The sequence below is a fragment of the Acanthaster planci genome, linkage group LG02 (genome assembly GCF_054643075.1).
Source record: "Acanthaster planci isolate LZ-2023a linkage group LG02, COTS_SCS, whole genome shotgun sequence".
Taxonomy (NCBI): domain Eukaryota; kingdom Metazoa; phylum Echinodermata; class Asteroidea; order Valvatida; family Acanthasteridae; genus Acanthaster; species Acanthaster planci.
The window spans coordinates 16,400,217-16,422,958 of record NC_141778.1 but is presented as its reverse complement, the minus strand read 5'-3'; the positions used below and the strand labels follow the sequence as shown (position 1 = coordinate 16,422,958).

General features: G+C 39.5%; 2 protein-coding genes across 6 annotated transcripts in view; one reads left to right on the top strand and one right to left on the bottom strand.

The window, feature by feature from the left end:
- Positions 1-3,733: 3,733 nt before the first annotated feature.
- LOC110973275 (fatty acid hydroxylase domain-containing protein 2-like) lies at positions 3,734-19,273 on the top strand. The gene is made up of 7 exons (XM_022223965.2): positions 3,734-3,890; positions 7,608-7,697; positions 8,480-8,693; positions 9,376-9,497; positions 10,631-10,836; positions 11,561-11,833; positions 16,298-19,273. The coding sequence occupies exons 2-7, from the start codon at positions 7,608-7,610 to the stop codon at positions 16,479-16,481; spliced, it is 1,089 nt and encodes a 362-aa protein (XP_022079657.1). The 5' UTR covers positions 3,734-3,890; the 3' UTR covers positions 16,482-19,273.
- The window catches only part of LOC110973166 (aminoacyl tRNA synthase complex-interacting multifunctional protein 1-like), a 64,641-nt gene continuing 59,406 nt past the window's right edge, over positions 17,508-22,742 (bottom strand). For all 5 annotated transcript variants that reach the window (XM_087133463.1, XM_022223758.2, XM_022223759.2 and 2 more), the window contains one exon: positions 17,508-21,580. In XM_087133463.1, coding sequence (XP_086989589.1) covers positions 21,408-21,580 — 173 coding nt within the window. In that variant the 3' untranslated portion in view covers positions 17,508-21,407. The remainder of the gene's footprint in view (positions 21,581-22,742) is intronic.

Below are 22,742 nucleotides of genomic sequence, written 5' to 3'. Positions count from 1 at the left end.
TCGGTACTCTATGTGTGTTAATAGATACCTACATTGAAGAGCAGCCACCTGCCACGGCCTGCACGTGACATTCCATTACGGAGGAAAAGAAATATTCTCATTCACTTCGCATACTATGTCATACCAAGGCGACTGGAGATAAGGAGCCAATTGGCTGCATAACTTAGTTGTAGTAATTGGAAAGATCATTATAGCTCCTGTGATGTTACTGTATGGACAGGGTCAATAGACCATGCAATGATTGCATGTTTTTGCAAAAGGAAATCAAACTCTCAGAAACAGCAATTATCTGAACGCACATCTCTAACCTTTGTGTATAGAGCTTAGTTGAACTGAGCCAATTTGCCACCTGTACATGTATTCGTTTTTCTCAACTACGCATGTATCTATAGCTGTGTCAACTTTCCAACACTATTAGACGTACATACATGTACAGCTCCATTGGTTTTACATTGTATTGTTGGATACCAAACAGTTGTTGTAATAGTGCTGAATTAAAAGTGATTCATTAAAACCTTTTCTCATTTCGTGTGCCCAGCTAAAGAGTTGACTTTTGTTGCTTTCCGAAAACAGGAAAACAAGAGACAAGCTTTTGTCATACATGAGTGTTCATTTACAATTACATGTAATAGGAAAGTAAACAACATTTTGCTTGAAACTGAGCTAATGTGTTCTTTGAATCAAATAACTGAAATGGTAGGAAAAACTCTGGATTGAAAAATTATTGATCTTCCAGGTTCTGGTCACTTTGTGAGAACACCGACAATATCTTTGTATGTACTTACTCTGATCCATAGAATTATTAATCAGAGAAATTGTACTTCATGTTTATTTCATAGTTTATGCAGAAGAAATGCAAAATGTTTGCAGGATTGTTGTTTTAATGTAAAAAGCAAACCTTGTGGGTACGTTCATATTATTAAAAGATCAGAGGAGGAACGAGGAGCATCATGTTTGCTAACATTCAAAATGGCAGCGTTCATGAATGTCATTCGAAAGGAAAAATTGTATGCCTTTAGGAGGGAATCTCAAAAAACCTGATGCAGGCAGTTGTACCGATTTGAGAGTGGCAGAGCAATTTTCTTCAAGGTTTTTGCTTTCAAAATTACTGCTATCGTGCAGTAACTGCCATGCTGAGGTCTCTAGATACAGCACCCGCACATGTTGCACTGTGTGCATCTATACATGTGTACATGCAAAAACTATTTGGAAGTGCAGTCAGCATAAAGTATTTGCTACTCTTTATACTAGTAGACGCTGAATAGTAAAAGAAACATTTATTCATACAAATTCATGCATTTGCTTATTCTTAATGGTTTTACTTCTCAGTAAAATGCTTTTGCTATTCGTTTGAACTTCGTAGCATTTGCTAGGTTTTATTCATATGACCCACTCGTGTTTTTAGCAGTGAAATATTGTATTAAGATTTGCAATGAAATAAATATATATAAACTACTACAATACATGCAGCTGCCTTGCAATGAAAGAATAGTTTGTATTTTCAAATGCAAATGATTGTTCATTTTGTAGAAACTTATGTGCCAGCATTTTCTTCAAAGGGGAGATGTGATACATTTAAATCAGAAGTTTCTTGTTTCTAACTGATTTCTTTTTACTGTACGCGTTACATCTAACTAATTCTGACTTTTTAAAAGTCAGAATAAGTATGTTAGGTTTGCAGAAATCCAGTCGAAAAAAGTGCAATGAAAAATATTTAAAAGTATGAAGGGCAGATGGATTGTTTAAATGTGTCGATTAAAAATGTGCGTTAAAATATGTTTATTTTTGGAGTGCCTTGTTTTATTTTCTTGGAATTTTTTGCAAAATCAGGGGTTTTTTTTCAATTGTGTCTTGTATTTTGATAAAGTACGCCACAAGAAGCCAATGAAGCTATTGGGGAATTTAGTTTTAAAAATACAATAAACCTGTTTTGTCACTTTGTTTTAATCTGCAGTAGGAGGGTAAATTGTATGATCGTCAAACTACGCCAGATATTTCATATGTGCGAAATAATGAGGGTTGGTAATCTTTACACTGAAAAAGTGTATCAATATGAATTCATATGGAGATAACTGAACCTCATAACTTTATCGTGATTGCACTGAATGCAATTGAGTTTGGCCGCACTGGCAAGCATTCTGATTGGCTGGCGTAGATCCGTCTCAAGCTGCGTCCCCAAAACCAATCCCCGATTGTGGGCATGAAGCGTTTAAATTACATTGGATTACTGTAATTTTTAGCTCTCTTCCATCTTGTTTGATGTTTTGTGGCACTATTGGACTAAATTACTGCGCTTACAGCTTCAATGTCAGTTAGTTAAAAAAAAAAAAAAAAACAGTTGAAGCCCGAGACGGAGCCGAAGTTGAGTATTAGAAAACGGCCCGCCCTGGAGGTGTAAGAAAGTTGAACAAGTCAGTAGGGGAGACGTTGTGATTGGCCGAAAGTCAAACACACCTATGGAAGGGCAGTGAGTTGAGTAAATCGAGTGAATGCAGAAATTGCAGACGCAAAATCACCGCAGTACAAGTTATGAAGTCAGTCGCCACTCGCTACAAAAACACAGTGGCGTGTACATGTAATATCCAGAGGAAGGCAAGTTGCCCAGCCTTGGAGACAAGTTGCCGATTTGATAAATGGTGTAGAAAAGGTACCATCGCCTGACATTGGAAGCGGAGCTGATTTTGATTCATTCTTTTACCGGTGGGAAAAAATGGACGGTCACTTTTGAAAAAAAATACCATGTTGCCCCTACCTGGCGCGGTTCCCATGGTTACACCACTTTTAATTATGACTGGCCGTGGAAAATTGACAAAGCATTCTTGTTGTGTCCTTGAGGTCCCGGGGTGAACATGACGTTAATTATCCGTTTTTCTGCGTACAAATGAAAATTTTTAAGTAGATTTTATAGTTAAGTTTACGAGAAACAACAGAAAACGGGGCTTTGTGCTTTTAAATTTGAAAGTGGAAAGAGACACGAAAGGTTTTTCTCGTTTTTCTATTTGAAAACAAAGAAGAAAAATAAGTTCGTTTTGCGTTTTTTTTACAAACGAACACGACCGTCGGTTTTTTTTGAGTTTTAAATTTTAAAACGAATAAATTCTGATCTATATTTTGAAGAACAAAAAATTCTACGTTTCATTTGATAAAAATAAGAAGAAACGTCTGAACTTATGGCTTGTCAGATAACAAAGTAAAGAAAGAAGTAGCCAGAAATTTGTAACATTCTTAAAAGAACGTTCCGTCTCAATTGGGTGGTGTCGATAATATCTACAAAACTGAGCGTGTATAAATTGCTTCTCTTTGCCTATTGCCCTACATGCACCAGAAGTCTCAAAATCCTTTGTTTTTTGGCTTTGTTTACTTTATAGTTTTTCGGTTCTTCCGTTCTTTTTAAAACGAAAAAAAGATATTTGAATGACTTGTTTTCCATTTTTTGTTTTCAAAATTAGTGAAAAACAAAATAATCGGAACAAAACGTACAAGGACCGTCAAATCTTTATAAATACTCAGTTTTAAATTTAAAAAACAAGATACACTAAAGTTTAATGACTGACTAGAATTTCTTAGACAAAGTTTTGAGCATAGTATGAAGGTTAAGTTGACTTTCACGGTCTTCGCTTATGCAACATGGGATGCCTTATTGCTTACATTTTGGGACACTGTAATTGGTATTCACTGAGCCGGCCCTCCGTTATACGTATAATTACGGTTACCAGCTATGGGTCACACGCACTGATCACATGTCGTTTGACGTAATGTCAACAAAACAGTTACAGGCTAGTAATTTGTATTCGGGGAAAGGGACTGAAACTGTCTGACCGCTTCTTATGGAGAAGCGTTTTATGGTGTAAACCGACGTTTATTGCTGATATTATCCCACGTTTTGAAAGGTGAGTACTTAGTGAATGTAAATTCAGCACAAGGAAGCTTGAACAAGGGTGCTTTTCACAAATTTATTAGAGGATAGGCCTATGTGGATTTTGCGAGGACATCATTACAGTATCTCATAGGCCTACATGTGTGCACATCCTACATGTATACATGTACGTACATGTGATGTACAGAAGGTGCATGCAGTTTACAAATGTAGCCAGCTTACAACTACGGGCAGGACAGGTAGACCTACATGTAGGTTACCGGACATGATGTGCCGGTATGTAATTGCTGTTGCGGTGCACTGACTAGGACACGGAACTTGATTGTTAAACTAAGGCAAATAAGGGGTGAGTAAGGCCATGAGAATGAAAGTTCTAGATTTTCGTCCAGAAGGTCATGCAAAGTCGCATCTGCAAATACCCAGAGCAGTGCGTATGTACATCGTGACTACATGCATATGTATGTGTCAAAAAATTTAATCGTTGGGTAGCTTGCACCGTGGGTACATGTACATGTAGGTATGCGGAGATACATGTACATGTAGGTATGTACATTTTTTAACCCTTTTATTGCTGTTTTATGATTTGGGATTTAAATTTTTTTGATGGGGGGTTAGGCCTAGTATTTTTGTGAAAATTGATGACTTTTTTTATAGGCCTAAATAACGAATTTTTTTCGGTGGGATGTTTTGGAGCATGCAGGCAGTGGACCCAAATCTAAAACTTTCATTCTCATGGCCTAATAAGTTCAGGTCATGCATGTAATCAAGTCCAAACCATCACAAAATAGATGAGGACCTTTCTAGCTGTGGGGTTCATCATCTGCCACTCTCATGAATGCCCAGAAAAGTCTGTAAACGGATTTGAAACTTTTTTCATTTAAACATGTAAACGTCCCACCCTCAGGTATCACTGTGTTGCATGATTAAACCATTAAACCAAAACATGTACTGCAGTTATGAAATAAGGTGGAATTAACGTAAAGCTTAAGTAATACATATGTCCTGAGGGGAAAGAAGGTTTTAGTCTACATGTACATATGACACCTGTGTTTCTGGAAATAATTCCCAGACCCGGATACATGGACATGTATTATGTTGTTTCTTCCACGAAAAACTGTCATCAATATACAAGCCTAAAATTTCACACAATCAGTTTTTAAATCCATACTGTCAATAACTACATGTACATGTATTTCAGGTTAATAGTTTGCGACATTGTTTTTTACTAAACAACAGTTGAAGTTGTATAACTGCATGTACATGTACACATACATGTACCTGTGAACTCTTTGATGGTGAATTGGTGAAGAAAAGTTTGCACATGGATCATACATGTACATGTGCAGTGTCGTCATTATTGCTGATTAACACTGTTTGACATTCTGTATATTCCAGGTTGATTCTTGGCACTGGTTCAGAAAGATCACACAATAGATTTCTAAGCTGGCATTTTTTGGCACCGATTCAACATGTTCAGCATGCTCCTTCAATTGCCATCTTCCCTGAGTCATTCACCTTGGGCATGTAGGGGGTATTAAGTTTTTGCGAAATCTTGGCATGAGCCCAAGAATGTTACAAAATGTGTTTGTTAAATGAAATACGGGTATGTACACTGTACATGTACGTGTATGTTACATGTATGTACAGTGAACATGTACATGCAAGTACGTACCGGTGCTTAACATGCTTAATATATGTTATTCATTAATCATAATGCATACTGTACATGTAGAAATTAATGCATGTTGCACTAGTAGAGATGTACATGTACATGTTCAATACATACATTGTACATACACGTACACATAATCGACCTATAAATTGGCATTCACTTCAGGTACATGTATGTTTGGCACAGCCACATGACTACCCTGCACTTGTAGACATTGTAGATGCAGTCCCCTGCCTCTTTTGCTTGTCTTTGATGGTACACTTCCTGTTTTTTAATATCAGCGTTGTTCCCTATCATAGGCTTACATGTATACATGTACATGTACCTACAGTGCACTAAGATCAGCTATAATGTACACGTACAGTACACTGCATGGATACATACTGTGTACATTGTACATGTGACATGGTGACATCCATATACAGATACACATGCACATGTACGTACTGTACATGTATACCTGTACTGTGTACAGTACATGTAAGAACCGGTACAGTTTGCATGGCACTTGCTAATGACGTCAGACTGGATGATTGATGCTTCCCCAGTAATGGAGGAATGGCAAAACTATGAAGTTTGCATTTTCTTGTGCAGCTTGGAAAGCATTGTAAATACCCTTGCCTAAAAGAAATCCATGGGACAGCACACATGTTACTGCTGAGATTGTCGTCACAACAACCAGATCAGAAAGATTTGGATGTCATCGTTGCGTTGTGCATTATCACCATGCCCGTCACAGTGGGACACTTCCTATTGCTCCTCCAGAATTTTTGTTTATACCAAACAATGTTACGGAGAATGCAGACCCACATACGTGTACGTGTACATGTATTCACTGCGGTAACATACCAGAGAGGTCAGATGTGCAATTTGATGACGTTTTAGAACACTGACCGTACATTGGCGTATGGTATATGTACATGTGATGGAACTTCAGCAAGTTGGAAGATCAACTCTTGTCATCAAAGCCACTTCATCTGTTTCATTGTACCACGGCCTCTTAAATGCTACATGTAAATTTCAAAGTGGATTTGTGACATGAAGAGAGAATATTTGTGCTGTATGGTCCTAGAAATTGCATGTGAAAAACACCAGAGCCAAAAGTACATGTACATACTCATACATGGAGGCTGCACTGCCCACTTTTTATAATCAAAATCATCCTGCTGTAGATATTGTACGGTACAAGTTACAAATTCATCTTTGATGTATGTTTACTTTTAAATGATGCATTCATACATGTACGTGTATGTACACATGTACAGTATCACGTTGATAGTAATTCCAAGCAGGTGTCCACAAATGTGCATGATCGTAAGAAAAAAACTTGTAAAGTACATGTACATGTACATTGTACAGGTACTAGTACATGTACATGTATATGTGGCAGGTTCCTCAAAATATGGACCATCAGATAGTGTTCAGCTTTGGGGGGTCATTTTTCCTGAAGTGAACAGCAGTGAATTAATTCCCAGTGTCTGATGTAATGAAGGAAGTCATGGCTGATATTTGAAACAATGATGACCGTGTCCATCTTTCAACTTAATTGGAATTAATTAACGAAAGTCTCAAACGTCAGCATTTTTGACGGACGTGAACAACCTGTTGAAATCCTAGCCAATAAAATTTACCGAGGAGTGATAATCCCCATGTTTATTTTACTCAGATTTATACGTGATGAAAGGTGATAATAATGTACATATTAGAACCATAATCACGAAATCAAAAAATACCTCTCACAATTAATTGGATCTCGAAGTCAACAGTCACGAACGTCATTCAATTCTGTCGTTAGTGTCATAAAAACAGCAAGTAAAATCCATATCGATGTACAACACAAGCTTTAAAAAAAGCACAAAAAAGCACCGCCAAACCATCATCCTTGTATGACTGAACCGATCACATTTTCTTCAAGTACGTTTCTGAAAACAGCAGTCCAAAATACTGATCTTGATACATGTCAACAAGAGTCAGACTTGTTTGAACAGCATGTTGAAAAAATAGAAATTCTCAACTTGATGCCTTTTATTCTCTTGAACGTGTTGAATGTCTTGGCAGATGGAGTGTGCCACTGTGAGGGAAGAAAGCTGCTGTGCTGGGCCAAGCAGGGCACCGGCTAAAATTGATACAAAGCCACAGGAAGCAAAGGTACGTGTACATGTACGTAGAGATTACTCAGTTCACCGACTGAATGAATCATTTCAGAACAGGTCATGCTCTTGCTGCAGTTTAAAGCAAGCATGCATGCATAATATCAAAATTGTGTAAACTTTTTAAATCAACGCAGCTTTTTAAAAACACGTTTTTATTATGAAACTTTCATTCAGTTACTGAAAGGCTCAATGTAGACTTTTTCCACTTTATGTTGAAGAGCTTCATGTATAGAGTATTTAAAGATTTTCAACATCTGTTAATTGGAAGAACATGAGATAAATACAAGTAAAGTGAGGGATTTCAAAACTGAAAATCAGGAACTTCCCTTGGGCCCACATACCGTAAATGTACGTTCGTTGATTATGTTGATCAACATCATCGCACTTTCAACACATTCAATTATGTGTCACTCTTTTTTCCTGATAACCTTTCACTTTGGTCATACTACTGTACTGCAAAAAGAGAAAAATTCCAATCGATAGCTTTCTTGACAACACTGTTATGTGGTGTGTACACCTCTCTTGTGTGCACCACAACCTGAGAGGAATAGACATTTATAAATAACATCAAAGTTTGTGACCGTTTCCTGCGGTACTGTACATGTACATGTACTGTATGGGCTCGGTCGATTGTGCCCTACATGTCCATGTACATGTGCCTTAATACCTAAGTACATACATGTGCAAGCCTGTACCATGTCACATTGTATAATGAACAAGTACAATGTACCGGCTAATATGAAATCACTGACAAACTGATCACAATCCTTTATCCAGACTCCCCAAGCTGAACTGATGAGCCAATGGGCAGACACCATCAAGAAGGTGATCTTCATTGTGGGAGGGGCTGTCATCGTCTTTGCAGCCGCCTGCAATTCCCTGACCTGGCATCTGCAGTCGTTCTGGGGTGCTTCGGGTGACTTCTGGAACCGACAGTGGATGAAGGTGTACCACCTGTTTGGAGGAAACTTGTTCATGCTTGAAGTAGTAGGTGAGAAACCATTGGCGTGTCTCTTGCAGCGTGGCTTGTGTGCAACACTTTCCCCCTTTGTCGACGTATACTATTTTGCTGTCTTGATTATAAAGTATTATGCATCAGTCTCCCAATTATTCGGTTATATTTTCTGTTCAGTTAATCGATAATCGTTAGTATTTTCATTCAGATGAAATCAGTAAACAATGACAAAATGGCTCATTAGAGAATCCATGTAACCAAAACAAAAAGGTACATGTAGGGTGGTTGATGTCGCCAGAGATAACCCATAGAGTTGAATCCATTGGCTCCCAAACCTGATGTACCTGTAATTACCTGTGCATATGTACATGTACATGTACACTGTACATGTATGTAGCTACATACATGCATGTGCATGTACACATGTACATGTAGTCACAAGTGGATTACTTAAGATATTCACCTTTTCTTTTCTTTTGCATTAGATGTGCGGTAGATCAAATTTGGAATCTTTTTTTTTTTTTTCAAACAATTATACAGATTTGTAAAGCTGGCACTTGTCATATCTTGTTTGTGTAGAAGTATTTTCATACTACAAACTACATGTATACCTGCATGTACTGGTACCCTAGAAGTTGATAGTAGTTTAAAGTTGTGTCTAATGCTGTTTGAGTCCAGAAACGGCCATTTTTGAATACTTTTATTATATTGATGGCAGGCACTCAGATGGTCACCTTTGTGTTCTACTGGCTCTTCAACGCATTCTTCCTCTTTGTTGATATTACTGGCAAACCAGCTTTCATTCTCAAGTACAAGATACAGGATGATCAGAACACACCGGTAAGTTTGCCCTGACCATCTGAGTTTCCGCAGCTCAAAACTGATAGGACGCAGCATGTGAAGTACATGTAAAACGTTTGCGGTAGCACCATGAGAGGGTGTGTGTCTCTCTTGTGAGTATGTGTTATCTCGTTTGTGAGTGGGTGTGGTTGTGGCATGGAAAGAACCACACTCGGCATGCAACCTGCCAAATATCCCAAATCTGAACGGGTTTAAGACTTCATTAACATTTGTTTGAATAGTGCGTTCTTTGAAAAAAAGAGTACACTTTTAAAAAAAAGCACTTTTTACTTTATCTATGTAACCATTTATTTTTTAAGCCATCCAAAATTTGGCTTTGGCATTGCGCATGCATACATGTACAAGTTTTGTCAGTAGAAGATTCCTGTACATGTAGGTAAATGCATACATACATGTATATGTGCACTGTTTGATTGGTCTTTTTTTTCTGTGGAATCCACTGTGTCATGGTCTCTGGGAAAAAGCTGAATTTTCTTTTTGCATGTTGTGGAAAGTAAAGCTTTAGGTACGTGTACATGTACAGGTGGGAGTCGGTCATGTACGTGTGCATGTATACATACTGTATTTTTTAAGATGTATTTTTTTGCGTTGGGGAGATGTTAATTATATAACGGGTTTGCCCTTTACCCAACGTATATTAATAAGCACTGTATGCTCAGTGCTTGTCCGAGAGCTTGCGAAGCAAGCTCGGTGGTCGAGTGGTTAAGACATCTGCACTAGTAAGCAGGAGGTCGTGGGTTCGAGTCCCACCCGAGTAAGCTTGTGAGGTTTTTTTCGCAAGCTTTCGGACAAGCACTGAGCATACAGTGCTTATTAATATACGTTGGGTAAAGGGCAAACCCGTTATATAGTTTACATACTGTATGTTGCGTTGTGGGGGTTTTTTGTTGGCAGTTTACAAATCAGTGCATATTAACAGTGACAGCTCTTGGATAGTACCATCGCAGTTGTACTGTACATGTGCATTGTATGTTTAAAAGAGTCTATATTTTGCAGTGTAGTCTGCTGTAGGTGCTGTGTCGGGGGTTCCATTGGCAAAGAGATTTGATGGCCTGGTTGGGCACCTCAGGCAGCACTTGATTCACCTGTTGTTGGATTATGTATGTCCCCAGGTGCCCTGGCCCAAGCTGAGGAAGGCCCTACAGACGGTCCTCTTCAACCAGTTCTTTGTCAACATCCCCTTTGCCGTATTTCTGTACGTCATGATGCAGTTGCGTGGTTGTAACATCAGCGCTGATCTGCCCACCTTCAAGTGGGTCCTGGTTGAGCTAGGGGTTTTCCTCATCTTTGAGGAGATTGGATTCTACTACTTTCACAGGTGGGAATTTTCTTGACAATTGATCTGCAAACAGTATCACGCAAACACTCTTTCTTTCAATAGCTGCTGAATGGTTGGAGAAAAGTGTACAATGTACTTGGGCTCTTTGCTCTCAAGGTTGTGCGTATGGTGAATATTGTGTCCCGTATGGTCTCCGTTGTTGAAATATTTGAAAGTCAGGACTTCATCCATCAGGGATTGAAGTTGTTGTAGTCATGGGGTCCTTACAAGTGGATCAAAGGTCAACAATAAGCCAGTCTTTGTAAAGTCACAAGGTACCGGGTACACTGACTTGCATTTGGTTGTACTGACACCATTCATTCTGTTTGACCAGACTTGTTTGTGTCCTTTTGATCATTTCTGGACTTCATCACACTGTAGATATGGAGGTTTTGATTTTGTAGTGAGCTGGCCATTGACCAAGTCACTGATTGTATTTCTCTTCACTCTGAGTTGAATTCAAATGGGTCTGTTTTCTGAACAGAGAGTGAAAGTAAACATACAGGCTGTAGAAGTTTGGAGTGTATTGTTCATTTTCAACCAGTTACAAACAGCGTATGGGTTGACAAGGTATTTAGCGTTCATGTACATGTAACCTGTGAGATGGTGTACCCGTTGCAGCAGTTTCTACATCGAATTTAGGTCACACCTAGCACCTGCAGCACCTCCTTGCAGTGAGATGTACATGCAGAACTTTAAATGTGGATTATTGTCTTGCTTCCAGACTTCTGCATCACCCCCGCATGTACAAGCACTTTCACAAGAAGCACCATGAGTGGACCGCCCCCATCGGTGTGACTGCCATCTACGCACACCCGTTGGAGCACGTGCTGGCCAATATGTTGCCCCCCGTCATCGGTCCCCTCCTGATGGGCTCCCACGTAGCTGTGCTGTGGGTCTGGTTCCTGATTGTGGAGGCCTCAGCTATTGTGGCCCACTGTGGCTACCATCTGCCTCTGTTACCCTCACCAGAGGCCCACGATTTTCATCACCTCAAGTGAGATCTTGGTTTGAATTAAGTCCAAAAAAGTAAAACTAAAAGTTTTCTAGCTACGAAAGGGACCTTGTCATTTCTCAGAAGTCCCAATTTCCCCGAGCGGAGAATCTTGCCCGGTAAATTCATATCTAGACAGAAAATAGCCGAGCGACCTTTTGGGTTGTAACCTACAGTACATGTGTGTTTTTGCGTCGCAGATTTATCTCCGTGTTAGCAGATACAGTACAGGTCAGAATTCTAGCTGACACGCAAGCATTTATAGCGTGTCGGCGTGTATCGAGTCAAACAGACACGAGAGGTGTTAACCGCAAACACGAAACACGCTGACCCCTGCATAACAGAGAATGCCAACACCGCAATCCGATCTGCCGAGTATAAACATGCACATGTTACACGCAAACCCCAGAACAGCCAGGCCTTTGTTGACCCTTGGTTGACTGGAGCAGTCATTTTCTTAGTTTCACACAACAGAAAGTATTCAGTTTGACTGCAGCTCAAGTTATCTTCAAATTCCACGGAAATGTTGTCAGTAGTTTACCTTGTATGTAGGAGGCATCACAAAATCATTTTCAAAGATAAAGCGTATTGTTTGGCCATATAGGATCGATGAAAGTGCCATGCAGGCAACACTTTTTGGTTTATGTCTGAATTGCTCCCAAAACTTCTGAATCAGGCACAGAAAATATTCAAGTGTGAAATCAATTTTTCAATCGAGACAATTATAACTAGCATTTTTTATGCCAAAACATTTCTTAAATTAGAGAAAACTATTTTGTAAGAAATCCACCAAATATGAACAGGGTTTGACCTTGCTGCACTGGTCCGCTAGCCAAATTTAAGTCAAGATGGCCCGGCTCCACGGCAGCGATCCTAGCATACACATACACTGTAGATACATATACATGTAGTAGTTACTGTACTCAAGCTCAGTGTGTTCAAAATCGCGTGAATATAAATTCAATGTGAGGTGGGGATTTTTTCTATCAGTTTTCGACCTTTGAGCTAGAAAATGGAGCACGAAGCATGGTGCGAAGCGAATTTGTCCGTGTAACACTAGAAGACCTGTTACGTGTCTATTGTCTACATCACAAAATTCCCTCGCTTTTGCTCTTCCAAAAGAACTAGGCGTCATGTACAGTTAATGTGCATGCACATGTGAGTGCGTGTGTGTCCAGCTGGCCTCCCGTACTGCGCAGTCACTTACAGCGTTGTGCTTGGATCATTCAATACTTTTTGTAGCAAGTGTTAAAGGTAACTTAACCACTACCAGCCGGGGACTCCGGAATCAGAGCCGTATGGTTTATATGTGTGGCCGGGGTCTCCGAACTCGGACAAAGGAAACAGGGCCCTGTAACAAAAGACCGTACTCCGAACAAAAGGCTGCTGGGCATGACCGGCATTTTTCACTCTCAAAAGTGGTGATAATCCAGCGTTATTTTGAAACCGTATACCAGGGTTTGGGGTATTTAGAGCAAGCGGATTACCACCGGGGACAAAAGCTCTCCACCACCGCAGCGATGAGCCACACAGCACCGCTGCATGCTAATCTGGCCCCTATTGAAAAGAGGTCAGCAGTGCACTGAGCCAGGTTCGTGAAAAAAAAAAAACTGTATAACACCGCACAATCTGGGCTCTGTTTACAAGGCTGCAGGCCTTGCTGAAATATTCGGGTGTCAATGAAGGTCACCTGTCAACTTAGAGTAGTGCCTGAAGATTACTCCGTGCGGCTATAAACGACTGTTAAATGGAATGATGAATTGTTGAAGGATTTTGAATGATTTTTTGAACGGAAAAAATGATAGTCATGCCGGCCCAGCATCCTCAACGTTGAAAAATGCCCCGGTCCGAAGTGGTTAATGGCAACATTTTAAGCGTAGCATTCAATTTTAAAGCATACTGGGTAAAAAAAAGCCTAGCGGCCAATCTAATAGTGTTCGGTAAAGCGTAGCGGTGCCACTATGCTTAACGCTTTGGGGGAAACTTTGCATTTGCAGCACCGCGTCAGGGACGCATCTCTTTTGTGCCGTAAAGGGTTGTGATTGGACAGTCACCATGTGAGTAGCGCGCCTCTGTTGAAGTTGAGCGGGCGACGGCACCAAGGCTAAAGCCGCAGCACACCCAAAGCGTCCTCCATCGAGAGTGGTTGCTACATCACTACCACAAAGAATCCGCGATTCTTTTGTCGGTAATGAAGAATGTATTTGAGATAAGCGGAGTTTCGAGTTAGCCAACTTCGAGTTATTGAGAGTTCCTTTGATCTGACCGGATGCTGAAGTGTTTCAAAATGTAAAGGCACTTTCGCAGCATCGTTTGAAATTAAAAATCAATCTAGATTGCGTCAATTAAACTTTGTGAAATCTCCAACAAGTAGTTCCGTTTTTCCGTTTAAACGTTAAGAAAAATCTCTAAATGGATATATATATTTTTCGGTTAAACGTTTAAACATCCGACCCTTAAGAAATACTTCACTGTAAAATCAGCTTGTTATAATAGTCGTTGCTGAGGAATGAATTTCTTTTGTGGTTACCGTTTACTTGTGAAAAAGTTTCTTGCACAATCAGGAATTGCTTAAAAGCGATACAGCATTAGAACCAGCAAGAAAAAGCATTGCGTTGCTCCAGTCGATCCCATGAGTTTAAAATTCAAAGCTTACATTTTATAGGGAAAGGTTTGTAGTACATGTACATGTAGCTAAAACACACGGTGGACTACAGGCCAGTTTCACTGAAATTTTACATTTTTCAGATATAATCCGACTGAACTACTACCGCAATCCAGAACTAAAAGAAAACGGCTGTGATACATATATTGATACTTCAAGACGGTCATCAGTTCTTGCCGGCCTGGTGCTACATGTACGTGATTTCACAGTACATGTACATGTACATTACATGCATACATGAAGCTGGAGCAACGGCCCTGCGTGTGCAGTGGTTCACTATACGTTTTCGGTCACCTTTATGGTCTGCGGTCACAAGCCCTGCCGAGTTAATGAGGTCCAGGGTCAGGCTTATCGTGTATTGGACCAGCAATGCAGGGTAAAAATCGCAAACGTGCCTTGAACAGCGTGTCAGGTTCATTGATCGTGTTAGCGTGTCGGCTAAAATTCTGACCTGTACTGTATCAGCAGGGTAAGTCTAAAAAAATGTAAACAACACACAGCATTTTGGCTGTTAATTTTTTTTTCTAAGCAAACAATTTCTTTGCTTAGCAAATTTCTCCACAAAATTAACCCTGAGATTAATTTCATTGTACCAAGAAAAATAAGAACATGTTAGTCAGTTTTATGTGTCATTTTATTGTAGAATCGTTGTTTCTTTCTTGTGCTGTAATTTATGGTTTTGCAGAACAACAGGAACTTTTCCCAGATACATGTACTGCAAAATCCACTTTGGTTTTTTTTTGGGGGGGGATGAACCTGCCTACAAAGTGGCCCTCTTGAAACCTTTGAATACATGTACATGTAACTGACTCGATCGCCTCATGCAGAATCAAAGCTTCCTGGTGGAGGGTTTGGCAGCCCTAAATCACACCCAAACAGCATATATACTGTACATGTATACTGTACACCCCCAACATTGAAAGGTTTCAATAGAACTGACGATGACTCTTCCAAGTTTTAGTGTGAAAGAATATTTAGTTGGTTTGTGAGGGTCTAGATGTACATGTACCATCAATACTTGTAATTGTCAAGGAGGGGTTAACCCTAACACCCTTGTGTGTATGTACAATAATATTGAAATCAGAGGATTTGGAACTGTTAGGGTTAATGGAATGACACACATGTACATGTATTATGTACTTAGTACCAGTATGTGTAGTGAGTACTATTATGAAGTACAGGTAAGTACATGAAATCATTAAAAGTACATGTATTTGTGAAGTACCTGCGGCGGTGAGTACTTACATGTATGTCATGTATGTGAACTTATGAAGTACTTGTGAGTATTCATAAAGTACATGTACCATTTGTACCAGTGAGTACTCCGTCATGTACCCGGCAGAAGGGCGTAAGCGCTTAGGCCCTTTTGCCAGTGAGCGTGATTACTGTAAAAAAATTTTCCCTGCAAAAGGACGAAAGTATGCAGCTATTGTATTTTAATGAAATAACATTTCTTGGCAAAAAGTAAAAAAAAAGCCCAAGTCATTTAATAAGTTGTTCAAAGGTTGCTTTTTGTACAGCCCAGGTTGATTTTGTAGTATATAATATCCGTTTTTACTAAATAAAGAGTGTGTGTTTCCTGCACCCTTTTGCCGGGAACATTTTTTCTGCTGTGATCATGCTTCCTGGCAAAAGGGTGTAAGTGCATTTACACCCTTCTGCTGGGCACCCGACAAATGTACCAATACCTGTGAAGTGCTTGTGAAGTGCCACGTGTCTGTGTTTGTGAAGTGTGCATATTTTTGCCTTCAACACTTGATGCGAGGGTTCTATTACTCCCATTTACTGATTTCATTTGCCAGGTTCACCAACTGTTACGGCACTTTGGGCATCCTGGATCGTCTGCATGGAACTGACAACCTGTTCCGTGAGAGCAAGAACTACCCGCGCCACATCCTGTTGCTTGGACTGGTCCCACTGTCTCAGACCTTCCCAGATGATCCCAAGCAGAAACGCAAGGACTTGGAGGGCAAGAAGGCAGACTAACTCGGGTAGTATGGAGTTAAAATTTGTCTCATGAGGGCACTAGACATTGTTAAAATACCTGGCTATCTGCCTCAATCTTGGGGCGAGTTCAAGCCACGACTAGTTATTTGACCAAAGCTTCCCCAAAACGCTGTATGGTTTGGGCCATCTAGTCCACATATGGAACCGGGCCGTAGGGCATGGTCGCACTACTGGTTATCAGCAGCCAATTTCATTTAATAGTAATGAGGGAACCATTCACCACTGACCATCGTGAATGCCTCAATAATTGAAAGAATTTGACCAGCAGTCAAACTTTAGCGTGTGTTCATGTCTTTCCAGGAAATATGTTCTGGCACATCTCATATTTGTTATTTTGAATTTGTCTTTGTTTCCAGGAAGTGCTCCTATAGCAAATGTGATTTGCTTATTAAAATGTCCATTTTGCATCACTCGAAGGAAAATGGCAGATATTTGTATTTCAAACATGAAGAATCAATGTTTGAAATTGCAGATTTGTCGTAAGACTGAAGCTGTCATTTGAACCTTTTATTTGTTGATAAAAAAGTAAATGAAAGATTACAAACAAATGAAAATTGCTGTGTTTGTCACTCCATAATGCCCGGAACTACATGTAATACCTAAATTTGAAACACCAAGGTCATAGCCCTACTAGCCTTTTTATGCAAGTTTAACAAAGAATGTGACTGTAACAGAGATTCAAACCATGTTTCAACGTCTAGCGCCCTCATGAAGTTTTCCAAACAAAATACATAGCGCCCTCATGAAATATACCCCCCCCCAAAAAAAGAAAGAAAATTTATGGCATTTTTGGTTTGCGGTTGTCAAGTGCGAATTGCACAGTTGTGATCTTGTTTTCGTAGAGAGTTGCAGAACAATGCAAATTCTAATGAGTAAGTAGGTGTAAAATGTTCCCTTCTGTGACCGGAGGAGAAAAGTACGTACAGGAGGTACATATACGTACATGTATGTACATGTATGTACATGCACGTTACCTTCTTCACCTTGATCAGGTGGGTGGTTTGGGGTTTTTTTTTCACATTTCCCAGCTGGATTGTTTGGTTGTACCGGTAGGGGGAAACCTTCATAAGTTGCATCTTTTAAACAGGACAAAGAAGGAGTTCTTGCAGTAGTTTTTAGGGCCAAGCTGATAAATGTAAATGTGTACGCATTATTTTATTCAACTGGGATAGATGGAAAACAGTTGTATCAATTAATACAATATGTGTGCTTGCTAAACTGTATAAATTTCTCACTTATAACCTCTGTGTTTATTGTAATACTCTACCATATGGCTCAACTAAATATTTGCCTGTACCTCCGCTTGTCTGTTTTAATTTGTTTGAAAAATTCTTATCTTGTAACTTCTACATCTGGCCCATTTTCATGGGCATTCTGCCAAATGTCAGGTGCGCTCCAGACTATTTTTGCATTGAAAGTAGTTCTTGACCCTGTGCAAGAAATAAGACACTGAAATTATTGCTCCAAGCATCTCCACTAACTTCCCAAAGCAACTGCATACATGGTGTCACATGTAGAGTTTGTTTTTGTTCATGCTGTTTTCTAAAGATTGTTTTGGCTGTTGTTTTGGACTCTCTTTTATTAACCTTATTTTAAATTTGTTGAGCCTTTCTGTATAAGCTTTGGGCATGCCGTTTTATGTGGCACATTGCATTGGTGTTTCGCACAACTTGGAATGTTTTTCAGGTGCGTGCCATCTAAGCATGTATTAAAATGGCAACGTCTTACATCATTCAGATTTTTTAGCACTTGAAGTGGAGTTTGATACAATGCCCCTGTACATAAGATTGTTAAATCATATGTAACGTAAAATCTTCTAAAATCATTCTGCCATACTATTTCTTTCATGCTGAGACAGGCACATTGGATATTTGTCCTTTCATTAATCTTGATAGAGCAGGAATGATTTTCTGTCCGTTGAAGATTCGGAGGTGTGTCAGTTGTAAGGTTGGCATTTTATTTATAAAAACGTGTATGAGCACAACAATGCAAATGGATGCACCAGCAGGTTTGCTGTGTATAGCTTTAATACCGTGTGATGTGATAGTGGCTGTTTAGAAGCATGAAATACTGGATTTAAGCAGAAAATAGCAATAGCATGAAATAAATCGATATTTGACTTTATTATTGGTGAGGTATTTAACCATGATTTGCATTTCACAAAGATTTTGTTGTAAAAGAAGGAACATTGCTAAAGCATCAATTTTTTCCACCTTGATGCTGAACCAGGGACTACCGGTACATGTTTCTGGAACGCATGTACATCATTTACTTTCAAAGTTTACTTGTATGGTGTATAACGAGGTGAAAAATAAATTAATCTTGATATTTAAGGTTATTATGGGTTACACTGGTCATCGTTAGCTTGACCAGTTGAGGTTCGCAAATGCGGCCCTAAAATACCAAGCTTTTACCAACTTTGACAGTGTCTGTATAGAGGTATTAATTTCTGCAGCTGAAAATATTTATTGCGGCAGTCAAATGTTCATGGCAAACTGGAAACAAATATATGTAGTTGGCATATTAATTTGATGCATGACGTACATGATCACTTACATGTACATGATTTATTGTACCGTCATTTCAGTGTTGTAGTAACTGGTCTGTATGAAATAAATGTACATGTGCACACATGTACAAAAGTAACTAGAATTTCTCCACCTATGTACATGTAGAATCTGGTATATCGAGGTCCTTTACTGTTACTTTTCAGAGATAAGAGGATATCTGACAATATCTGATGTGCACAATAAAGTCAGCCTGTAGATAGAGATCTGTGAGATTGGTGAATATGTATTTTGTAGTGAAAATGCAGTTGGATTTATACATGTAGACGGAATACCTAATGACGGAGGTCTCCTAGGTTGGAGTCCCGGATAATTTAGAGATATCCAGGAAGAGGGAAACTTGTGGTTAGTAGGATCGAGTTACATGGTGGTCATCATGCCAAGAAGATGAAATAAAATTGAAGAATTTTACTTTGATTTTTAAAAAAAAAAAAGAGCAAAAGTCACTCTGCCAGATCTGAAGCCTCAAAAATAAGCGTGAGTGTGATACACTTTCTACGTAAAAATGTTTGAAGTATGAGCACCAATCAAATGTCAGCTAAACACATACAAACGTATGCATGCTCTTCTGTTCCAACCATGGGAAATTGAAACATACATGTGTCAAAACAAAAAGAGGCCCATTGATAGATTCAGCAATGAACAAACCAAAAAAATACATGAGATAAATTTAGGGATTCATGAACTAGAAAAAAATTTTTGTTTTATGTTTATTCATTCAAATACCGCAGTCGCGGTCACATCTAAACCCAGGATGACGTTTTCCTCATGAAGATAGAGGCCCATTAGCATAAATCCTCAAAGGCACTTTCAGTATGGTAAATAGTGTCTGAAGAAAAGATTAACAGCGCCAAAACGTTTATCGCAAGAATTTTTTCAATAAATTTTTGTCAATGAATTTTTTTTAAGGTTAAGAACCTGAAAATTCCATCCTCAGCAAATCTGTTCTCCAAGGGCAGGACTTCCTGAAGCATGGTCTATAATGCACTGCCATGAAAAAAGATGTCAATGCAGAAGTATTGCCCATGAACACACATACATGTAGCACATCAAGCAAGGGGTCAGACTCAATATTATAAGGGCGATGCCTGGTGGAGGGGGACCCCCAAAATGGGGGGGGGAGATAATGAAAAAGAGGCCATGTTGATTTCATTTCTCTTGCCAAAGTGTCTAAAAAGCCTTGAAACGTAGCCTTATCCCTCAGACAAGCCACACAAGTATAAGGATAGATAGAAAATTTCCCAATATTTTGGCTGCCAGTAAATATTGCCCCCCCCAAAAAAAATTTGGTATTTGACCTAGGTAAGGGTTCACATTTTGTCTGGACGAATATTTCACTTTGTTCAAGACCTTCACTTTCGGCACAACGAATTGGAGTCTGGATTTTCTCTGACATATCCAAGAGGTGTATAAGAATCCAAATGGGAGTACTATGAGTCATACACACTTCTATCATGTCTATGACACAGCTGGTTGATGTCAGTAACACAGTGCAATAAGATTTACTGTAATGCTCTGTGCACAGAACATGTACACAACAAATATGTCAAAATTTCATTATAAACAAATCGGTCATTCACCCCTTTGCATTAACTTGGCGTATGGTACATGCCACTAGAAGTGCGTAACTCTTATAACAAGCACTCTCTTTTTGGTCTCTAAGTACATGTATATATACATGTACTTGCACTTGAAGACCAGAAATGAACCCTTGACTTGCACCGAGGAAACAAGGACTTTGACTTTACATGTAAATAAAGCCCGGAACACTTGAACATCCACGTATGCCATGCAATCAATGCCACCCTAGATAACGCAGGACTATCAAGAAGAAAAAGAAGGCAAACTACACTGGAGAAAAACACTGGAATTGGCGTTTCTGTGTCATCTTTACATTTAGGGCCACAAGATGAACACATGGTAATCTCAAAGGCAGATCCGTAGTCTTGGTTCTGAGACCTTCATGCTCAGTTTTTGTCCCTTTACACCCCTCAATAAAAGTGTTGTTTTGACCTGAATGTTTCTCTGAACATTACTTTTGAAGCTATTTGGATGAACATGAAATAAAATGGAGTGGGGCGTTGAGATATTGTGTGCTTTTATAGTGATGTTCTAGGTTTACGATGTGAGGTTCCAAGCTAGTAATGTGAGGTTCTATAAGCTGATGATGTGACATTCCAGGCTTATGACACAAGGTTATAGGCTTAAGATATGAGTTTCTATAGAGCAAAGCTTCACATGTGAGGTACCGTACTAGCTTGTATAGCGAGAGGCTCCAGGCTGATGATGTGAGGTTCTAGGCACACGATATGAGGTCCCAAGGTTGGGACGTCAGGTTCTATCGCACGTCGGCATCAGCCAGGGTCGGTGCCACACACAGCCCCTTGCCTTCCACTTTAAAGGGTGAACCCTTGTAGCAGGCAACCTTATTGGCATCTGTCTTGAGGTGGGGCTTGATCTGCTCAAAGATCTTCTTCTTGGGATTCATCTGTGGGGGGAAGTCATCACCCACTAGAAAGAAAGAGCAAAGAGACAAAGTAATTGTACAGTACAATAAGCTCTCATCCGACCTCTCTTATATATACACACTTGAAAACCCTTTTATACAAAAATACATGTACATTGTGATTCAAAGCTGTATTTCTACCGGTATGTTTATCAAGCAATCTTTTTGAGCCTGTTGTTGAATATGTTCTGCTCAGAACCACGCAATTGAAACATGAGATTTCAATTTCAACTTATTGCCCACACTAAAAAGCATAGAAATTCAACTTCCACTGGCAGTTCTGAAAAGGGCTATGAAACCATTCAAATACAGATTGGCGTTACTGTTAACCTTTTGTATTTCATGTCTACCGTGCAAAGCTATACAAGTCTTATCTATTAAACTCTTCCTTCTCCTCAACGGAAAACTACAAAAAATTTCTTACTCGGTGAAAAACCTGGAACTAGTCATCTATGAGAAACATAAATGTACATGTATGTTCCATGACAATGACAATGACATGGCAAAAGCCTGTACGTGCTTCATAAAATGTAGTCAAGGTTATTCATATACCACAGAGGTTAAAACACTGTTAAGTAATCTCCCAAAAAGAAAACATTAAAACTAAAATAACAAACAAGAAAGAATCTCCCCCTATACGTCCATTGACAATTGTTCATATTATCAATCTACGAGAGACTAGAGGTTTCATAACAATATCTGCCTCTTCAATTTTCAGGGTTGTGTTGGGGAAAAAATGAGACTGTACATGTACATACTGTACATGTAGTTCTGACCTGTGCATGTATGTGCATCCCTCTTAAATTTATTAACCACTACCAGCCGGGGACTCCGAAATCGGAGCCGTATGGTTTATATGTGTGGCCGGGTCTCCGAACTCGGACAAAGGAAACAGGGCCCTGTAACAAAAGATCGTACTTCGAACAAAAGACCAGGCTGCTGGGCATGACCGGCATTTTTCACTCTCAAAAGTGGTGATAATCCAGCGTTATTTTGAAACAGTATACCAGGGTTTGGGGTATTTAGAGCAAGCGGATTACCACCGGGGACAAAAGCTCTCCACCACCGCAGGGATGAGCCACACAGCACCGCTGCATGCTAATCTGGCCCCTATTGAAAAGAGGTCAGCAGTGCACTGAGCCAGGTTCGTGAACAAAAGACAGTTGT